The sequence below is a fragment of the Podarcis pityusensis genome (assembly GCF_964106645.2).
Source record: "Podarcis pityusensis genome assembly, chromosome: 13".
Taxonomy (NCBI): domain Eukaryota; kingdom Metazoa; phylum Chordata; class Lepidosauria; order Squamata; family Lacertidae; genus Podarcis; species Podarcis pityusensis.
The window spans coordinates 22424122-22443325 of NC_138038.1; the positions used below are offsets into that span (position 1 = coordinate 22424122).

The following is a 19204-nucleotide window of genomic DNA, read 5'->3' on the forward strand; positions in this document are numbered from 1 at the left end:
CGTTAAAATCCATTGAGGGACGGATGCCAACCTAGCTAGAGAGACAGCAAAAGAATATAAAGGCAAAGGACCCCTGGACGGTTAAGTCCAGTCAAAGGTGACTATGGGGTTGCAGCGCTCATCCGGCGTTTGTCTACAGACAGCTATCTGGGTCATTTGGCCAGCATGACTAAACCGCTTCTGGCACAATGGAATACCATGACAGAAACCAGAGTGCACGGAAACGCTGTTTACCTTCCCACCACAGCAGTACCTATTTATCTACTTGCACTGGCGTGCTTTCGAACTACTAGGTTGGTAGGAGCTGGGACAAAGCAACAGGAGCTCACCCCGTCGTGGGGATTCAAACCGCTGACCTTCTGATCAGCAAGCCCAAGAGGCTCGGTGGTTTAGGCCACAGCGCCACCCACGTCCCATTAGAGACAGCATGCCTTTACTGGGTGAAGAAAAGAGTCTCCTAAGATGAAACCACCCCCACCCCCATAATAGCTGGAAAGCTGCTCAGTCTACAGGTTATGTATGATTCCAGGCTGTTGATGCTGAAGGGGACTTGGCAGAAGCAAGCGAAAGGTTCATGATCATGACAGCTTGCTTCCTGGTTTTGGTCTACTGTCACAGGAGGAAGTGAACCCTGGCAGACCTTATGGGACTCCCCAAAGAGAGCGGGACCGGACCAAGGGGAGCCTGCAAGTGGCATAGAAGCCAGAGGCCAATTAATTCAGGCCATCGGATTAGGGGTCCTCACCCACAACCATCATGTAGTCCCAGCGGTCGTGGTCACAGATGTAAAACTGGAGGCCCCTGGTGGTCTGGGAACGGACCACCAGCGGGATGTTCTTTTCTATGTTCTCCAGCATCCCAACAGTCCAGGCTGCTAAGAACCAAAGCACCAAGAGCAGAATCAAGGCCAGCATCTTCAGCACCCGGCCGCTGGACATGTAAGGAACTCGCTGGGCCGTACGGGAGAGAAAGACCTTCAAGACCCTGTTGGGTAGAAAGGGAGAAGTGGTCTGAGGAAGAGGAAGGTGACGATGATATATATATATACACAAAGGGTGTTGCTCAAGGAAGAAGTGGTCGTAGCCGACCAATGTTGGAACCAAACCACCTTCGACATTGATCACTGGGTGCTTCCAGGCAAATCTGCTTATTGAGTGAATCATCCCGATTTACAGGGAAATCAGACAACATCGGTTATTTGATGGGCATTTGTTCCAGGTTGTTTGCAGGGAGGTTAGACGCTGCTGCATCAAAGCAGATGTCATCCCACACTTTCCAGGGCATTTCCTCCCCATCTAATGCTTTCAGTGGAACTACTCTGAGTATGGCTGCCACTGCATACAACCCATAGATTGCATCCAGTTGTATATACTTTTTAATGGTGAGTTTGCTTCAGAAGCAGACTTGCTGGCTTTTGGTTAGACATGCAATCTTCTTCTGGGATGAGCTTACCCTTCCTGTTTGTTGCAAAAGCTAGTTAAATACAGCACTGATAGGCTGGGAATCAATTGGTTTCCTCTCTCCTTCCTGAGGCTGCTTTTAAAAAGTTTCCCTTTTTTAAAAAAAGAAAAGAAAAACCCACTTTTTTAAAAAAAGGAGCAGGTGGAGATGAGTACCTGTTCAACTGAGTAAATGTACATTTTTGGGCATAAAAATAAAGATGGGTAACCCATATGAGGAGAGAGGGCAAAGTTGACCACCAAATCCACAATCAGTTTGTTGGCCCATATATAATATTCATCAAATGGGTTGCAAAGGCAGGATAAAGTCAGGCTCAAGCCATGAGGAGCAAATAATGAAATTTGCCCTGATTCACTTTTATACCTATATGCACCCTTACCCTAGTTTAATAGTAATTCCCAGGGAACTTTGGAAATTGCTGTTCTATGTGGAGGCCAGGGCCATACCAGAATTTGCAGCACTCTTGCCAAATCACAATTCCCAGAATTCTTTTGGGGGAAGCCGAGGTGGTATAAAGGCCAAGAAAGACCCACTGTGTAGCTATATGAATTACTCAGGTGTCTCTGACTAGAGTCAATATGCTGGGCTAAAAGGGTCTGGGCCCCAAATGCTAATTTTTTATGGTCCTTTGTTTTCTTAAGCCCCTGGGGATCAGAGTGAATATTGCAAAGCAACCCCCTCTTTTGGAAAACAAAGGCACAACACCAGTCGTGGCCAGCGTCCCTCGAGGTAATCCTACCTGTACAGTTTGAGGGTGATGGTTCCATAGACAATGGCAAAACCCAGCATGCGCACCCAGCGCAGAACAATGCAGCGGAAGATGCTCGGTTTGAAGTAGAGGATAAACACCTGTATAAAAGGAGATTCCAGGGATGGCATATACGTCAGGAGGACCCTTTTAACAAAGCAGCACTGGTCCACATGCATACATTCGAAAGGATACTGGCTTTTTGCATAGGGCTCCTCTAGCCAGAAATTTGTGGAAACATAGAATTGTAGAGTTGGAAGGGACCACAAGTGTCATCTAGTCCAACCCCCCCTGCAATGCAGGAATCTTTTTGCCCAATGTGGGAATCGAACCTGTCACCCTGAGGTTAAGAGTCTCATGTTCTGTCTCTCTTGCGAGAGTTGCAAGAATTGAACTGGATCATTTGGTTCGCTCTCCTGGTGGGCCAAAATTTACCTGGGTGATCTCTCCCAGCATGTCTGTCTCCAGAAAAATCAGAAACCCTTATTTTCCCATTACCCAACATTTCAACTCAAACCTACAAACGTTTTCAACTGTTTGCAATTTTCTTTCATATAGAGTATAAATTTGCTCCAGTCCTTTTGAAACAGTTCATCACGCCAATTCCGGATCTTCCCCGTCAGCTTTGCCAACTCCATGTATTCAACCATCTTTATCTGCCAATCTTCCAATGTAGGAAGCTGATTTACATATAAGAAGGTGAATGCTAAAAGATGGACATAAGGTAAAAAAGTGGATACAGAAATGTGAAGAAATTGGTAAAGTTGTGTGGAAGTCAGTTAGAGGGAGGGAAGGAGGTCGATGCTTTATTTAAGCAATGTCTTAAGTTATGGATTTTTTATTTTTGATATGGAAATGTAATGAAACATGGAAAACTTAATAAAAATCATGTTAAAAAAAACACCAGAAACCCAATATTAAGAACATGACAACTGGCCCCACTGGGTCAGGAAGAGGCCCTTCGGGGAGAGAGGGGCAACAGTGGAGGAAATTGTTCCCTGGCCTCACCTGTTAGGAGGACCAGGTCAAGAGTGACAAAGAATACACTCCCCAGCTGAGAAAATAAGGGTGGCATGCTCAGTCTCTCTCAGACTCAGCTTGCTCTCTTTGGTATTGGCTAGTTACATACCACGAGGGCTTTCACAGTCTCCATCCTTTGCTGTTAGCTCCCAGAATCCGTTTCTGTGCGTTAATATAAAACTTCTCAACCTTCAGGCTGTGCTTTTCATGGCTAAATAGCCACCAAGGGACGGGGGATGCATATATTCCATGAAGTGCAGAAATCAGCTTGGGGGACATAGAACTCCATGGCTTGAGAAACCCAGGTTTGTTGAGAAAACCCCAGCAAGTTTCTAGTCCTCAAGACTGAGAAAACCCAGTCTGAACACATGCAGGCGATACCCAGGGAAATCGCAAGAGGTGGGAGAATTTCCAGTGGTCAGTGGGTAGGGTTTCAGGGCCCTGCAAAGCTCTTCACCTGCCTCGTCAGATTCCCCTTCTTCAGCGGACGAGGTGGAGGACTGCATGCGGGGCCCGTCCCAGAAGCATGTCCACAAGGTAGGACCATGCAACATACACAAGTATGTGCAAATGTTATGCAAAGATGTGTCCTCTGTTTCCAATGATGCATTTCCTTTTGTGGAGGGCAGTTTATTTATTTATTTATTTATTTCGTTTATACGAATATGAGGCTGGGACAGAGTGGCCGGCCCAAGGTCTCCCCGTCAGCTTTATGGGCGAGTTGGGATTTAAACCCTGGTTTCCCCTATCGCCTAGTCCAGTACTCGTAACAACTGCACCACCCTAGCCACCCTAAACTCAACCCATTAAGTATCCGAACCCAGACACTCACAGGAAAGTAGAGCAGGAGCGAGCCGAAGAGTATCATCTCCAGAAGAATGACTCCTGAAGCTCGAATCCTCTAGGGGAAGAGAGATGAACGTAAAAAGAGGAGCAACCCAAGGCAACCAAGGATGGTGGCTTTGGAGACGGCACAAATGTTCAAGTTAGGGAACGATGCTGAGCAGGATAACGATGGTGAGGAAAAGCAGAGGGTCTTTTTGGTGGTGACACCCGCCCTGTGGAGTGTCCTCCCATCGGATATCAAGGAAATAAGCAACTATGTGACTTTTAGAAGACATCTGAAGGCAGCCCTTTATAGGGAAGTTTTTATTGTTTGATGTCTTACTGTGTTTAGTTTGTTGGAAAGCCATCCAAAGTGGCTGGGTGTCAGGCTCCAGGGGCTTGGCTCCCCACCCCCTTCAGCTGTTGATAAAAGCAGGACAAAGCGAAAAGAGCCCCTTTTGCTGATCACAGCAAAAGAACAAAGCATCCATTCTCGGAGTGAAGGTGCTCCCATTTAAGCTTCCCTCCTACTCCCCCCCCCCGTCTGCATCACTTCCCCCTTCTTGCAACCTGCTCTCGTGACCACTGAGCCTTCTGCGTAGCAACCTTATCAGCTCTCCTTGCCCTTGGAGAGAGAGGCTGGATACTTTTCAGTGAAGGGGAGTCAGTTATCTCTCTCTCTTCCTGTTCTGCTTCTCCTAGCTGTTCCCCACTCAGCTCTGCCCAGCTGTTGCTTTCCAAACTATGTCCCTCGGCAAACCAAGTCTCTAAATCTATACTGCTCCATTGTTCCTGGGCAGCTTCAGGATCCTGGTCAGGAGTAGGATGAGGGGGAAGTTCCCACCATTCCTCATCAGAGCTGTAATCCTCAGCCTGGTCTCTGATACGGGGGCAACCCAGTCAGATGGGTGGCATATAAATTATTATTATTATTACAGTGGTACCTCGGGTTACAAATACCTCGGGTTACAAACACTTCGGGTTACAGACTCCGCTAACCCGGAAGTAGTACTTCAGGTTGAGAACTTTACCTCAGGATCAGAACAGAAATTGCAAGGCGGCAGCGGGAGGCCCCATTAGCTAAAGTGGTACCTCAGCTTAAGAATGGTTTCAGGTTAAGAACGGACCTCCAGAACAAATTAAGTTTGTAACCAGAGGTACCACTGTATTATTATTATTATTATTATTATTATTATTATTATTATTATTTTATGGCAAAGTAAACCAGACACAGCTAATGCTTTGGCCCCTCGCCTATTCCTGCCCGGGGCCTCTTTAAGTGCAAATCCAGCTAGTTCTTCCCACTGGCTATCCCTACCCTTACCTTGCTCTTCCGGAAGTGGTAGGAGACCAGCATGCTGAAGAAAACAGCCAGCATGCAGAAGGCCTGGAATGCCAAGACGGCAGCCCGCAAGGACCAATCTTCCTGGATCAGGCAAGGGGTGCCATCTGTGCAGGTCGTACATCCTTCGCGGCACGGGAGGCACTCCAGCAAGCTCTCAGAATCCGTCGCTCCATACCGGGAAGCACTTTCTCCTGCAGGCAGGGAGAATGAATTACGAAAGGAAGCGTGGTAAAAAATAGTGGTTTGGAAGGCTCCCAGGAGAAAAAGCAACCATGTCTCCTTTAATACTTGGGTGTGGGGGGAGAAAGATTGGAAATCTAGAAAATGGAAAAAAAGTCTGTCTAGGAGATAAGGATGGAAAACAGTGGCAGAGAATCTCTCGTCCTTCCTGGACGGGAAGGAAAAGTAATGAGTATCTGATGCCTGGACTGAACACTGAGAAAACATCAGCAGGGCGAGGAATAAATGGATATCACCTTGGATTGAACATTGGACTATTATGAGGAATACTTGCTGGCACAACTGACGAATGGATAGTTGGCAGTCACCTTTATCTATCTATCTTTCTCTTCCTACTCTGTTCTCATTCTTATCTTTCTCTCTCTCTCTGCATTCTGTTATCAGGTCTATTATTATTTTATCTTACTGTATTTGGGTAAGAATTGCATGCAGATGAAGGGGATGTACAGTTTGAAGGAGCCTGTGTGAGAGACAGGAAAAGGGAGATCTCTCAGCGTAAGACTCTGGGAGAAGAGAGGAATGCGGCAGCCAGACTGGTGACTGGGAGTGGCCGCCAAGACCATATAACACCGGTCCTGAAAGACATACATTGGCTCCTAGTACATTTCCAAACACAATTCAGAGTTTTGCAAGAAAAAGCGTTCACGAAAAGCCATATAAGTGCTGCTACCTACCATTGTTAGATGATGAGAAAGTTCTACTTGCCCTGTAGAAACCTGGTTTGCACTGACAAAGGTATTTTCCAAGAACGAAACCCTTGTTTTCCTGTGGGATGCACTGAAAGATGGAATGCAGAATTGTGAGTTAATCTCTCTCTCTCTCTCTCTCTCCACATCAGTTTTCAGAGGGGGAAAGTCATGAAAATTCTTCAGCTTTTTCCGACAAATTTATCCCAATGTACACATATCTCTATGCATTTTTGCCTGATATAGACTTCTTCTTCTTCTTCTTCTTCTTCTTCTTCTTCTTCTTCTTCTTCTTCTTCTTCTTTTTGCAAAGCAATGTCCCCTAATATAATGCACTTTTACATGTTACTTTCACTAACGTATGTACACTTTACCATAGTATATGTATTTTTATACACGTTACTTGGCTGGACAACTGCATTTCATTAAGAGTGAATTTGGAAGAAGGCTATGCTTGTGGTTTGTGTATAATATCAGTGAATTAGGTAGGTTTGCCTACAAATACAAACGGAATTTAATTTCTCCCTCCTCTCAAGTGATCATTGCAATACCTCTCTCTGAGGGTAGCCTTAAAATATTAAGACAGAGGAGCATAGGTAAGCTACTTTAAACTGAGTCAAACTATTGCTCAATCTAGCTCAGTGTTTCCCAAACTTGGGTCTCCAGCTGTTTTCCAATTACATTTCCCATCATCCCTGACCTGCTAGCTAGGGATGATGGGAGTTGTAGTCCAAAAACAGCTGGAGACCCAAGTTTGGGAAACCCTGACTAGCTCAATATTGTCTACCTGGAGATGTTGGGGATTGAACCAGCTGTGGTAGAAGGTCTTGAAAAGCAGACCACCTACCTCTGAACTACATCCCTTCCCCAAAGCCCCAGATTTGTCCTCCTTTATAATCCAGGAGACCTCCTCTTAACCTCTCCTCAGATTAAATTAGAGATAAGTGAATTGAGCCTCATCCAAGGCACTCCTTTTTTCCGCCACCCAACTCCTTCTCGCTACTCTGCTGGTGTTGACATGCCACCCCACCTCTTCTGGACACCAGTGGTTAAACATTTAAGCATAATAATAGCCAAATGCTGAATGGCCAAATCCCCTTTTCCTAAAACCTAAATGGATCACTAATGCCGCAAAGCGCACACTAATCCCTTGGGAAGCAGAACGCAGCCAAAAGGACACGGCAAATGTGACCAACAAACGAGCGCCCACAGGGGCAAGCCTCCTAGGGCTTTTGACGCCAAAAGGACCCAGAAAACCCTTAAACCCCACACAGCGGGAGAAGATACGCTAATTCAGGAAGTGGGGCAGCATGGTGGAAAGAAGGAAGGTGCAGAGAGAGGTAGAGAGACAGAACCATCTGTGTGTTCGTTGGGAACGGACTCTGTGAAATTCCTGCATTTGCAAACGGACCTTTTCCTGTCACTAGTTTCTAAATCAAGTTTCAGACATCGGAGTGTGATAAAGCCATGGGAAAGAAGGAGACAGGCTGATGTTGAAACAGAGCTTCGCACGTGTCAGGAAGTTTTGTACAGTGGTACCTCGGGTTAAGAACTTAATTCGTTCTGGAGGTCCATTCTTAACCTGAAACTGTTCTTAACCTGAAGCACCACTTTAGCTAATGGGGCCTCCCGCTGCCACTGCGCCGCCACTGCACAATTTCTGTTCTCATCCTGAAGCAAAGTTCTTAACCCGAGGTACTATTTCTGGGTTAGCGGAGTCTGTAACCTGAAGCGTATGTAACCCGAGGTACCACTGTATTTTGGGATTTTGAGCGTTTTATCTTTTTTTTAAAAAACAACAACCGAAAAACCAATACAAAACCCTTATGCATCGTGGGTCATTTGTAAAAGCAAAAAGAGAGTTGTGTCCAGTGTGAAAAGGAATTGCAAGCCACAAGCAATTCTATGCCACCACAGAGAGAACACTAACCTGGAGGTGTGGGGGGTACAATTTGTGGTTGGGGGCAAAGCTTAGTTTGAAGCACAGAGGCCCCAATTCCTTATTCAGCTTCACCTATTTGGGTGACTATTTACATGGGTGCAACAGCCTGACAGTGTCTTATGCGCCAGGTGTTAGGCAGGATGTGCTTCTATGCCATCTTGGAAGGGATGCTCTTTTGGAGGAGTGCGTACATGTTTTGGGGTGTTCCAAAGCTTACTTTGATGCATCCAGGCCCCAGTTTTTATTATCGGTTATTATTTGCAGGGAGGCATCGGACCTTGGCGGCACCTTGTGCCCAAATGCAGCCCCATACTCTCTAGAATACAACTAATGATACAACTCTTAGTTGTATCATTAAGGATACTGTGTGAAGCATACCCCTAGTTCCTTACTTGTAATTATCACCTGGGGCCATAAAGCATTAAATTGTGTAAAATCATCAGTTTTGCCTGCAGAAAACCATTGTATATCTTCAGCATTCCCCTAGTCCTGGAGCTATATGGGGTAGCCCAAATCTTATTTGGGGGTGTAGGGGCATATGAATCCTTATTAAATTTGCCGACTTTCCAACTTGTGCAGATAGGAACCGCGTATTAGCAACCCTATCGCTTGTACACATCATGGCTTCCCCCAAAGAATTCTGGGAACTGTAGTTTGTTAAGGGTATTGAGTGTTGTTAGTTGTAGTTCCCTGAGCTACATTTCCTTGAGTGGCTTAACAGCCAAGGCCTCTTCCTAGGGATCTCTGATAACTGTACCTCTCTGAGGTTAGGCAAGCAGTTGTTATTGCACACTTTCTGGAGCATTTTCCTGTCACTTTCCTTATTGCAAAAGTTCACACACACACACACACACTGACTTTTTTAAGGTTTATTCAGCAAGAGTGCCAGGTTTTGCAACCTAAATTTGCCAGTGTGTGCGACTGAATCCCACTCAAAAATAGTGACAACTTTGGGAGTGCCCCTACAGTCTACAGTATGATCTTTCTAACATCTATGTAGACAGGCCTAAGTGCTAAAGAAGAGGCGCTGTGATGGCCTGGGAATTGGATTCAGAGGCTGAACCTGAGGAATCCCAGCCTGTGCAGGAGTCCCCGCCTCCAGGACCAGCTGAGCCGGGGCTGGGGCTTGAGCCTGAAGGGTCCTCACCTGTGCTGGATCCTCAGGAGCAGACACCAGCTGAATCTGCTCTGGCTCCGGAGGTGATCGAGGACCCATTGCCTGCAGGTGCTCCACTCTCAGCCTCGTCAGGGGAAGGTGAGGTTGCCTCTGGGTCCAGTAACCCTCCAGCCTCTCCTGAGCTGCAGAGGCTCAGGGCAGAGAGGCGGAGGGAACTAAGTTCTCACAGGAGGAGTGCTCGCCTCCAGGCCAGGAGAGGCAAGTCACCTGTGGACTGGGACCACCCTATGCCTCAGGGCAGATAAAAGCCAGCCAGCCCAGTCCCAGGTTGCGGGAGCAACAGTGTTGGTTACCTGTTCCTGCCCGCACCCTGTCCTGCTCTTCTGCCAGAGTTCCTGACCACACCCGACTCCTTGCCTTGGACCCCGCTTCAGCCTTGACAGACAGCCTCCATACCACACCCTTGACCTCGGACTGGACTCGAACCACGCCGCACGGTAACCCCCCGGGACCAGCACAGGAGTAAAGCGATCACAGTAAGAGGAGTGCAAGATGAATTTAGAAAAGGCATTATAGATCTATTGAGTCCTGATTTCCTTGTGTGACAATGTACGGCGGGGGTGGGGAGGGATCAATTGCTTGGTCAATGCATACATCTTGTTGAATTCACTGAGTGATGCAGAGAGACAGCATCGCTTGAGGCAGGCAGTGATGGCAAGGGAGTAGGAATGCTACGAATATCCATGATTTTCTGCTCTGAAAACTACATATTTCCCGTTTCCAGCAAAGTGTCCTAAGCTGGCAATCGGTTTAAGCAACACAAATTTCTGGTCTGTATGGTGGAAATCACAAATCCACTTTCGCAAGACCCAAGCAACAATGGGAACGTCTATAGTGATAGAAGGACACGTTTTGCATATAACTGGAGGGCGGAAGAGAACCTGACCGAATAAACAAGCAAAATGGTACTGGAAGTGTGGACCCTGTAAAGAAAAGCATATTGTATTGATTGCCTAAATCGGGACGCGGGTGGCACTGTGGGTTAAACCACAGAGCTTAGGACTTGCTGATCAGAACGTTGGCGGTTCGAATCCCCGCGATGGGGTGAGCTCCCGTTGCTTGGTCCCTGCTCCTGCCAACCTAGCAGTTCGAAAGCACGTCAAAGTGCAAGTAGATAAATAGGTACCACTCCGGCAGGAAGGTAAACGGCGTTTCCGTGCGCTGCTCTGGTTCGCCAGAAGCAGCTTAGTCATGCTGGCCACATGACCCGGAAGCTGTACGCCAGCTCCCTCGGCCAATAAAGCGAGATGAGCGCCGCAACCCCAGAGTCGTCTGCGACTGGACCTAATGGTCAGGGGTCCCTTTACCTTTACTGATTGCCTAAAACAAGATGCGTCACCATGGCACGCAAACCCAAGTGAAAGTCGCACCTCCGTGGCAAGCAGTCATGGGACTAAGGGGACTAGGCTGGTCCCCTAAATGTTCCCTTGGTGTCTCCTTCCCAAAGCCCGGGAAGCTTCTGCCCAGCTTAGGGAGGGAGGTACAAGGCTCCGATGGGTCCAAGATCCATTCTGCCATCTTCCCAAAGCCCACCCGGCTTTCGGAAGTAGGCAGGAGGGCTCTGGCATCCTGTCAGAGCCCTGGCAACACTTTTGCAAAGCCTGGGAAGCTTCTGACCGGCTTAGGGTTGGAGCCTCGATGCTCACGTGTGCGGCGTCAGGACGTCACAATGTCACACGAGTGACATCACCCCCACTTGCAAGCCGGCAACTCTGGCCCTAACTGTTTCCCTATGAAAAATTTCCCTGGACGCCACTGTCACACCTCTTGACCCAGGAGTGGCTTCTCCTGTCCCAGATGTGCAAGAAAGGGCTGCTTGTTTGGAGGTTCTAGCAGGGGAGCGCAGCTATCGTACACCCTTGACCGAAGAACAGTACACTCCCTCTATCTGGGATGGTCATCCTCTTCCACCGAGCGCGCAGCTTCGGGAGGGATGCACATGGAGTGGTGAGGGAGGGAGGGGACACCCACTTAGCCAGCCAGATCAGCTGAATCAACCCTGGCGATCAATGGGGTGACAGATGTCGCAGCCAGATCACCCTCGCATCCTTTGGGGAAGGTTCTCAGGCAGGGTGGAAGGAGAAAGAACTTGCCCACCTGGTGGAAACCCTTACACATATGGTTCTTAATTGTAAACTATATGCTGATCTCCGTCAGCAATTTCTAGATCAACTCTGTATCCCCAAATGGAAACCAGAGTTGGAGGTCATACATTTTCTATTACAGCGGTACCTCGGGTTAAGAACTTAATTCGTTCTGGAGGTCCGTTCTTAACCTGAAACTGTTCTTAACCTGAAGCACTACTTTAGCTAATGGGGCCTCCCGCTGCTGCTGCGCCGTCGTCACGTGATTTCTGTTCTCATCCTGAAGCAAAGTTCTTAACCTGAGGTACTATTTCTGGGTTAGCGGAGTCTGTAACCTGAAGCGTATGTAACCTGAAGCATATGTAACCCGAGGTACCACTGTATTGGGGAATGATCAGGAGCTCACCAAGTTAGTGGCCAAAAATCTCTATTTGGTTTTTTGTCGTCGAAATACACTGCAGACCTCTGATCTCCCTGGAGACCTAGAGATGTGACCATGGACTGCTCTGCCTCCTTTCGTTTAGCAAATGTTTTGTGCCATTGGGGAAGTGGTAATTCTGTATTGATTTGTTCTGGATGTTTGTATGTGATGCCAATAAAAGGTCTGATGATGATGAAGAAAGGGTTGCGGCTTCTCAGTGCTGAAGGCACCCTGCACATGCTCAGAGGACTCGTGTTGCCTCTTCAGCTGAAGTTCAGCAGCCTTTCAAGGCACAATTCAAGCAGAGATGCAAAGAGTTAGAACGGCTAATGCAAGGCTCCGGTGAGCATCGGGGTGCCAGCCTGGATAAAATATTGGGTGGCAGGTAAGCCCCACATAATCACATAGTGCGGTGCACGCACACCATTTGAATGGCAATGCCCATTAACTTGGGGGGGGGGTTCCCGGCCCCCTCAAATATTTTACTGGGGGGTCCGAAGACCCTTGACCCATAGGAGTTGGCGCCTATGATGAGGGTGGGATTTGAAGTAGGGGCAGAGTTCCACTCCAGCAGCAATCCTGCTTGTACACTGAGATTCAGTTCAGGAAGGAAATATTTCTGTTATGGCCTCAGGACCTGCCTTATTCTGACAGGATGCAGGCCCATTTCAGGGTATAGAAACCACAAGCAAATAACAATGAATGCTCAAAACAAAATGTGTGTGTGTACATATATGTGCATATATACATATGTGTATGACTGTATGTATACTGTATATACACATGCGCACACACTGTGTACACACACTCTATATACACATGCACACACACTCTTTACAGAGGCATTTGATGGCTCAAAGAAACAGTTCTTGGCAGTGGCGTAGCGTGGGTTGTCAGCACCCGGGGCAAGGCAAGTAATTTGCGCCCCCTAACCCGTGGATTTGCACCCCCTAACCCTAACCCCCAGATGTTGCGCCCGGTGCGGCCGGCCCCCCCTACACCCCCCACGCTACGCCACTGGTTCTTGGCAACCCAGAGATCCCTGGTCGAGACGATGCTATCAACTGCTTTATAATGTTAACTGGCTTTGGAATATTATGATTAACATTTATGTCCATAGCACCACAGCACTATAAATATACATGGCTCTGTGCATATATATTTTTAATCTACTCTGAAGGGCATACAGTCTAAAACAATGAATAAACAATACACTAAAATCAATTGTTTCAAACGCACAACTCACAAGCCAACATTTTAACTGTTTTTATTAGGCTTTCTAAAAAAAATCAAAAATTGTTTATTGACATGTTTGCTGCCCTGGGCTCCTTCAGGAGGAAGGGTAGCATATAAATTTAATGAATAAATAAAGACGACATAATCGAACCTCTGGGCAAACTTTGTGCCAGCAAATCAGGATGAACATTCAATAAACAGGTCAGGGCCCCTTAGGCTCCAAGATCCATTTTGGAATCTGCGATGGGGCGAAATTTCATCCATTCAGCTCCCTGACCAAACATGTTGTCCTAATTTGTCTTAGAAACAGATTGTGGTAGCCTGTTCTTCTAGGAATTCAGGGTAGCGCTAGCAAGCATAAGGCGCAAGGAAATGGGGGAAGGGGCAAAAGAGGCCAGGGAGCAGATGAAAAATGTGGGGTGGGGGAGGAAACGAGAGGTGGGGAGCCTGTGTTTTGGGACAGAGTGGCTAGATGGGAGGAACGCCTGGGCTCTCACAGATTGTGGAGTCAGAAGCGCCCGAGGAAGAAGATATTTAAAGGGCTCCCATGGTTCAAAAGAAATGATTTAATTACACACACATAATGATCAGCGTGTGTCGCTGGTATTTACCCAGCATGAGAAAAGGAGGATGGAACGGAAATCAGCCAAAGATAGATGCGAGCTGTTAATTAACAATGTTGGACCGTGTTTCCTCTCTCTCTCTTTCTCTTAAGAAAGGAAGAATGAAAAGGCCTTGCTAAATCAGAAGTGGAAGGATGCAAAAGAGAAGGCTCTGGGTTTTGTACATTCCAGGTGCTGTGCGTGAAGCCGGCCCTACCATCGGACGAGACGCAACGGCTGCCTTAAGTGGCGCTTTTGGGGTGCTGTCAAGAGAGGCTGACTGATCTGAGCCAGGGGCCCGACGCACTTAAGAAGCGGTTCGGATGTGGGATTTGTAGCCACCAGATCTGTTGATGGTCACTTGCTCAGGTGGTTTAGAAAAAGGGATAGACAAATTCATGAAGCATCACTGGGGAACCTTTGGTCCCCCAGTTGTCGCTGAATTACAACTCCCATCAGCTCTAAACAAGCGTGGCCCATGACTAGAGATGATGGGAGTTAGAGTTCAGCAACCTCTGGAATGTGATAGGATCCCTACACCTAGTCTAGAATCCTTCCCTCCTTTTCTAGGGGGCTCTAGCTAAAACTGTCCTATCGTCATGCAGTAGGGGAGCTATCGGCAGAGTCAGGGGAATACTGAGGGTTGTAGAAGTACAAAATATATCCATTGGAAAAAATAAAAAATACCAGAAAGGGAGAGGAAACTAAAAACAACAACAGTCCTATGAGGACTGAGCATGTTTGGTGGCCACAGAATGCAAACTGACTGCTGGGGGCGGGAAGAAAACAATACTGGCAGGTGAAGAAATGCAGTGGAGTACCCTGAACAGGAGCATTTCACACTGCAATATTTTGCTGCAGGTCTCAATAGCTAATACCAATTAGCCATGTGTTAAGTTGTGGGCGAACATATCAGACAACACAGCGATTCTTCAAACAGCTCTTGTTTATTCAGAGGCCAGAACAGAACTGAACTGAACTGAAGAGCTCAGTCAGCCTGCTTATATAGAGCTCCAGAACAACGTAACTGTAGCAACTTTCTAAAACTATCCAATCACTGAACGTCCTTTTCAATCCTTCATTTGCATACAAACTATCCAATCACTGAACGTCACTTTCGATCCTTCATTTGCATAACTATTTACAGTATCCCCCTGCTGCCTAGGGTAAGAACTTCAGTACATAACACCATGTTCACAGAGTAGAACCTCCAAATACCAGGGGTGCCAGGGACAAACAACTGGGGAGGACCTCTGCCCTCATGCCCTGCTAATGACATAATAAAAATCATGCCTGTATTTATCATGCCAGGAATCACAGGTAAAATTAACAAAGTTATACGACACTTCGGCCTCTCTCTCTCTCTCCCTCTCTCTCTGTGATTTTACTGCCCAAAGACAAGAGACAGAGATGTTGATAGATATATTTAGTGGCGATAAAGAATAATTTCTCCTATGCTGAACTGAAGGCTGTAAGCTGCCCAGGTGATCCTTTGTGTGATGGGCTTATACAGTGTTTTTTTCCCTAAAGAAATGTTTAGGGGTACTCTCATTTTCCTACTCATACTGAAATAAAAAGGTAAAAGACCCCTGACAGTTAAGTCCAGTTGCAGACGACTCTGGGGTTGTGGCACTCATCTCGCTTTACAGGCCGAGGGAGCTGGCGTTTGTCCACAGACAGTTTTTCCAAGTCATGTGGCCAGCATGACTAAGTTGCTTCTGGTGCAATGGAACACTGAAACCAGAGCAGCACACTGAAACACTGTTTACCTTCCTGCCGCAGCAGTACCTATTTGTCTACTTGCACTTTTTGGCATGCTTTCAAACTGCTAGGTTGGCAGGAGCTGGGACCGAGCAACGGGAGCTCACCCCGTCGTGGGGATTCGAACCACTGACCTTCTGATTGGCAAGCTCAAGAGGCTCAGTGGTTTAGACCACAGTGTCACCCACGTCCTGTTTCATATTGAAATACTGGCCCTCAATGAGACCAAACTTAGATTCACAAAATGTTTAGGGGTATGCGTCTCCCTGCGTCCCCCCAGAAAAAAAGCACTGGGCTTATATAAAGGGAGCATGTCATGGAAAGTTCTGCTATGGAAATATTAACCATTAACGCCTGGGTTTTGTATTGCTGATGTTAATCCCACCTGTTTTCAGCTTAGAACATTCAGTTCACATTCATTTGCAATGTAAAACAAACAGCAAATTTCACCAAAATTCCAATAAAGTCAAACATTTGGTGAAGTTTTAGAAGTGGCCAGAGGCATCATTACGTATTAAGAATGACTACAGACAATAACTCTGGGCTCAAAACATTATCTAAGAACTACTGGGGTGGCCTTAAAATTAAACTGTATACACAAGTTGCCCAAAAGAATTAAGTTATGTTTTAAGTACATGTCTCCATACATACAGAAAGTAATCTGATAGGGAACCCTACAATAAGTTCCTGCTCTGATCCCAAGGAGGAGCCTGAGGGACAAGACAGGCTGGTTGTCATGGCACCAAGAAAAACTCCTCAAGAGCCACTTGTTCTGACAAGGGCTGGAGGTGAGTTGAGACCTTTCTCTTGTTTAAAGTGGTTTTTCAAAGTTTCATTCTCCAACTGCAGCCAAACAGAAACCATGCCTTGGTTTCCGAACGTTTTGGAAGTCGAACGGACTTCTGGAACGGATTCCGTTCGACTTCCAAGGTACCACTGTGTATGCAAAGGCGGTATTTATCTTCAGGTGAAAAGATCAGTACACTGCTGTTCTGCACCATAACAAGCTGAAGGTATAGTGTACATCAGGAGTAGGCAACCTAAGGCCCGGGGGCCGGATGCTGCCCAATCGCCTTCTAAATCTGGCCCACAGACGGTCTGGGAATCAGCGTGATTTTACATGAGTGGACTGTGTCCTTTTATTTAAAATGCATCTCTGGGTTATTTGTGGGGCATAGGAATTTGTTCTCTCCCCCCCCCCCCCCATATAGTCTGGCCCACCACATGGTCTGAGGGACAGTGGACCGGCCCATTGCTGAAAAAGGTTGCTGACCCCTGGTGTACATTATGCACAAAGGAACAAAGGCTCCTTTCCCATAATTTATTCTGCTGCTTCTTTTCATGGGGACAGAGGAATCTGCCTTAAACTGAGTCAGACAATGGGTCCATGCAGCTTCAGTACTGTATACTACACTGGTCTTCAACTGGTAAATGTCTTCGGCTGGTGGGTCACGGCCTGATCCAAGGTGGGCTGCAACAGGAGCACTAGATTAAGTAGTAGGTCACCCAAATGTATGTTTGGGTTAAATGTGGGTCCCGGGCCTGAAAAGCTTGGAGATGTCTGGTCTATACTGATTAGCAACAGCAGGATTTCAGACTGGAGACATTCACAGCCAACTAGAGATGTGTGTGTGCATGTTTTGAACCCAGAACCACCACTGAGTGCTGCGCCACTGAGCCATGGTCTCTGAAGAGCTGTGCAAGGAACTGCAACCCTGCCTCTTGACTACCGGTGGCCCTTTTCCTTTTCTATTTTTGCCTTTGCCACAAATACGTCTTGCCCGAATCACAACTTGACCAATTTTACACCCTGCTGCAAACATTGCCTGGCAGCTGATTCCACTCTGGTCCCCCTCAAAGCTTTCCCGGCTTTCTTGCACCAACTGGTCTGCATGCCTGGGAGACCTCCCAAGCTGGTTCCTGTCACACGGCTCCCGATTTGTAGCACACACAGACCACCACCACCACGAGAACAACAAACCATCCTGTCCCTGCTCATTGTAGGCTTCGTGCCCAATGTTCATTGCAGCACGCAGGCACCAACACACACTCCTCGGGCAAAAGGTGCTTAAATGCAGATTTGCACATTAAACCCCTGCTGTGCAGTGAAGGTACAGAGCAGCTGAAGGAGGCAGATGGGTCGGCAGAGAGAAGGGGGGATAATGCAGGGAGGCAGGAAGCAAAGGGGAAATGAGACACAGGAGGGATGCTGGAAAGAAGCAGGAGGAAGGCAGTGGCAGAGAGGGAGAAGAGTGATGCTGGCTGAGAACGGTACTAGGCAACATAGCAGATTGAAGGGGGCAGGGCGGGGTGGAGACTCAGCCAGGCTATCCCTGTGGCAGCAAGGAAGATCACAGAAGAAGAAGAAATCTGCAGGTTTCTTCAAAGAGAAAACACCCTATGTGCTTTGAGCAGAGCTTTTCGACAGCAGCAAAAATCTATGAAATGATATAATAAATGGTCAGTTGAATGGTGCCTAGAATATCAGTAAGTTTTTTTATTGTAAGGCACTTGTATGAACTTTTAATGGCAGGAGCCGCATTGAAAAGGAAGGAGGATGCTGGAGGATTAAACGAGTGTGTGTGAGACAAGATGTTTGAAACACGTTTTACAAATTGGCAAGAAACGTACCGCAATTAATCAAGGGTAAGCAACAATAACCATTTGGCGTATTACATTAACATCCCTTTATTCATTTGCACAAAAGTTTGCAAGCGTCACCGGAAGGTTCAGAGCCCAAGGAGTGGTGGTGGGACAATGATTAGTGGTCAAAGGGAGAAGAGGGAGCAGGCTGAGAAGAAGAGGTGTCGGAAGATGAAGAGGTAACAGGGCTTAGTGAGCAGGGAGGGTCTGTGGCAGAGAGAAGTCCAGAATCAGAGACAGAAGCTGAAGCAGGAAAGTGGGGTGAGGGAGACCAAGAGGCAGAGAGGAGTCCGGCTGGTGCAGAATCACGGGTGTCTCCCCCTCCTGCTGCAGCAAGCTTTCCTCCCTGCTTGTCTCCCAAAACCAGAAGAGGCACGACAAGGGAGGAGGAGAGTTTAGCTGCACACAGGCACAGTCTCCGATCGCTTGAAAAAAGTCCTGGTGTGGAGGCATCTCGACAACTGATTTTCATTGAAGAAGACCGCCCGGAATGAGTTGCTCTGCTCATTGGGCCTGACACTCAGCTAAGTCTGTGGAGGTCGTGTTTTTGCTAATACAGTGGTACCTCAGGTTACATACGCTTCAGGTTAGAGACTCTTCAGGTTACAGACTCCGCTAACCCAGAAATAGTATCTCGGGTTAAGAACTTTGCTTCAGGATGAGAGCAGAAATCGCGCAGCGGCGACGGCGGGAGGCCCCATTAGCTAAAGTGGTGCTTCAGGTTAAGAACAGTTTCAGGTTAAGAACAGATCTCCAGAACGAATTAAGTTCTTAACCTAAGGTACCACTGTAAAGACCTAACTCCACCTTTGAACTGAGTGATTCCTGACCTGTGGCAGGTATTAGCTGGCTCTTCCTGTCCTTGGCTCTGGTTCTGCCTACTGTGGGGCTCCCTGCCACCTGCCCCACCAGTCACAATGGGCACCAGACCCCACTGATTCCTGAGTTTGTAAATCACAGTCTGAGTCTTGACTGTGGCACTGCTGTGTGATGTACAGCAACGCCACAGGCAC

General features: G+C 47.3%; 1 protein-coding gene across 1 annotated transcript in view; it reads right to left on the reverse strand.

The window, feature by feature from the left end:
• GPR179 (G protein-coupled receptor 179) overlaps window positions 1–19204 on the reverse strand; it is a 43557-nt gene that overhangs the window by 13134 nt on the left and 11219 nt on the right. Inside the window, exons 3-7 of the mRNA XM_080979242.1 lie at window positions 6314–6416; window positions 5379–5590; window positions 4062–4130; window positions 2201–2310; window positions 746–984 (exon numbers count right to left, since the gene is read on the reverse strand). Coding sequence (XP_080835368.1) covers window positions 746–984; window positions 2201–2310; window positions 4062–4130; window positions 5379–5590; window positions 6314–6416 — 733 coding nt within the window. The remainder of the gene's footprint in view (window positions 1–745; window positions 985–2200; window positions 2311–4061; window positions 4131–5378; window positions 5591–6313; window positions 6417–19204) is intronic.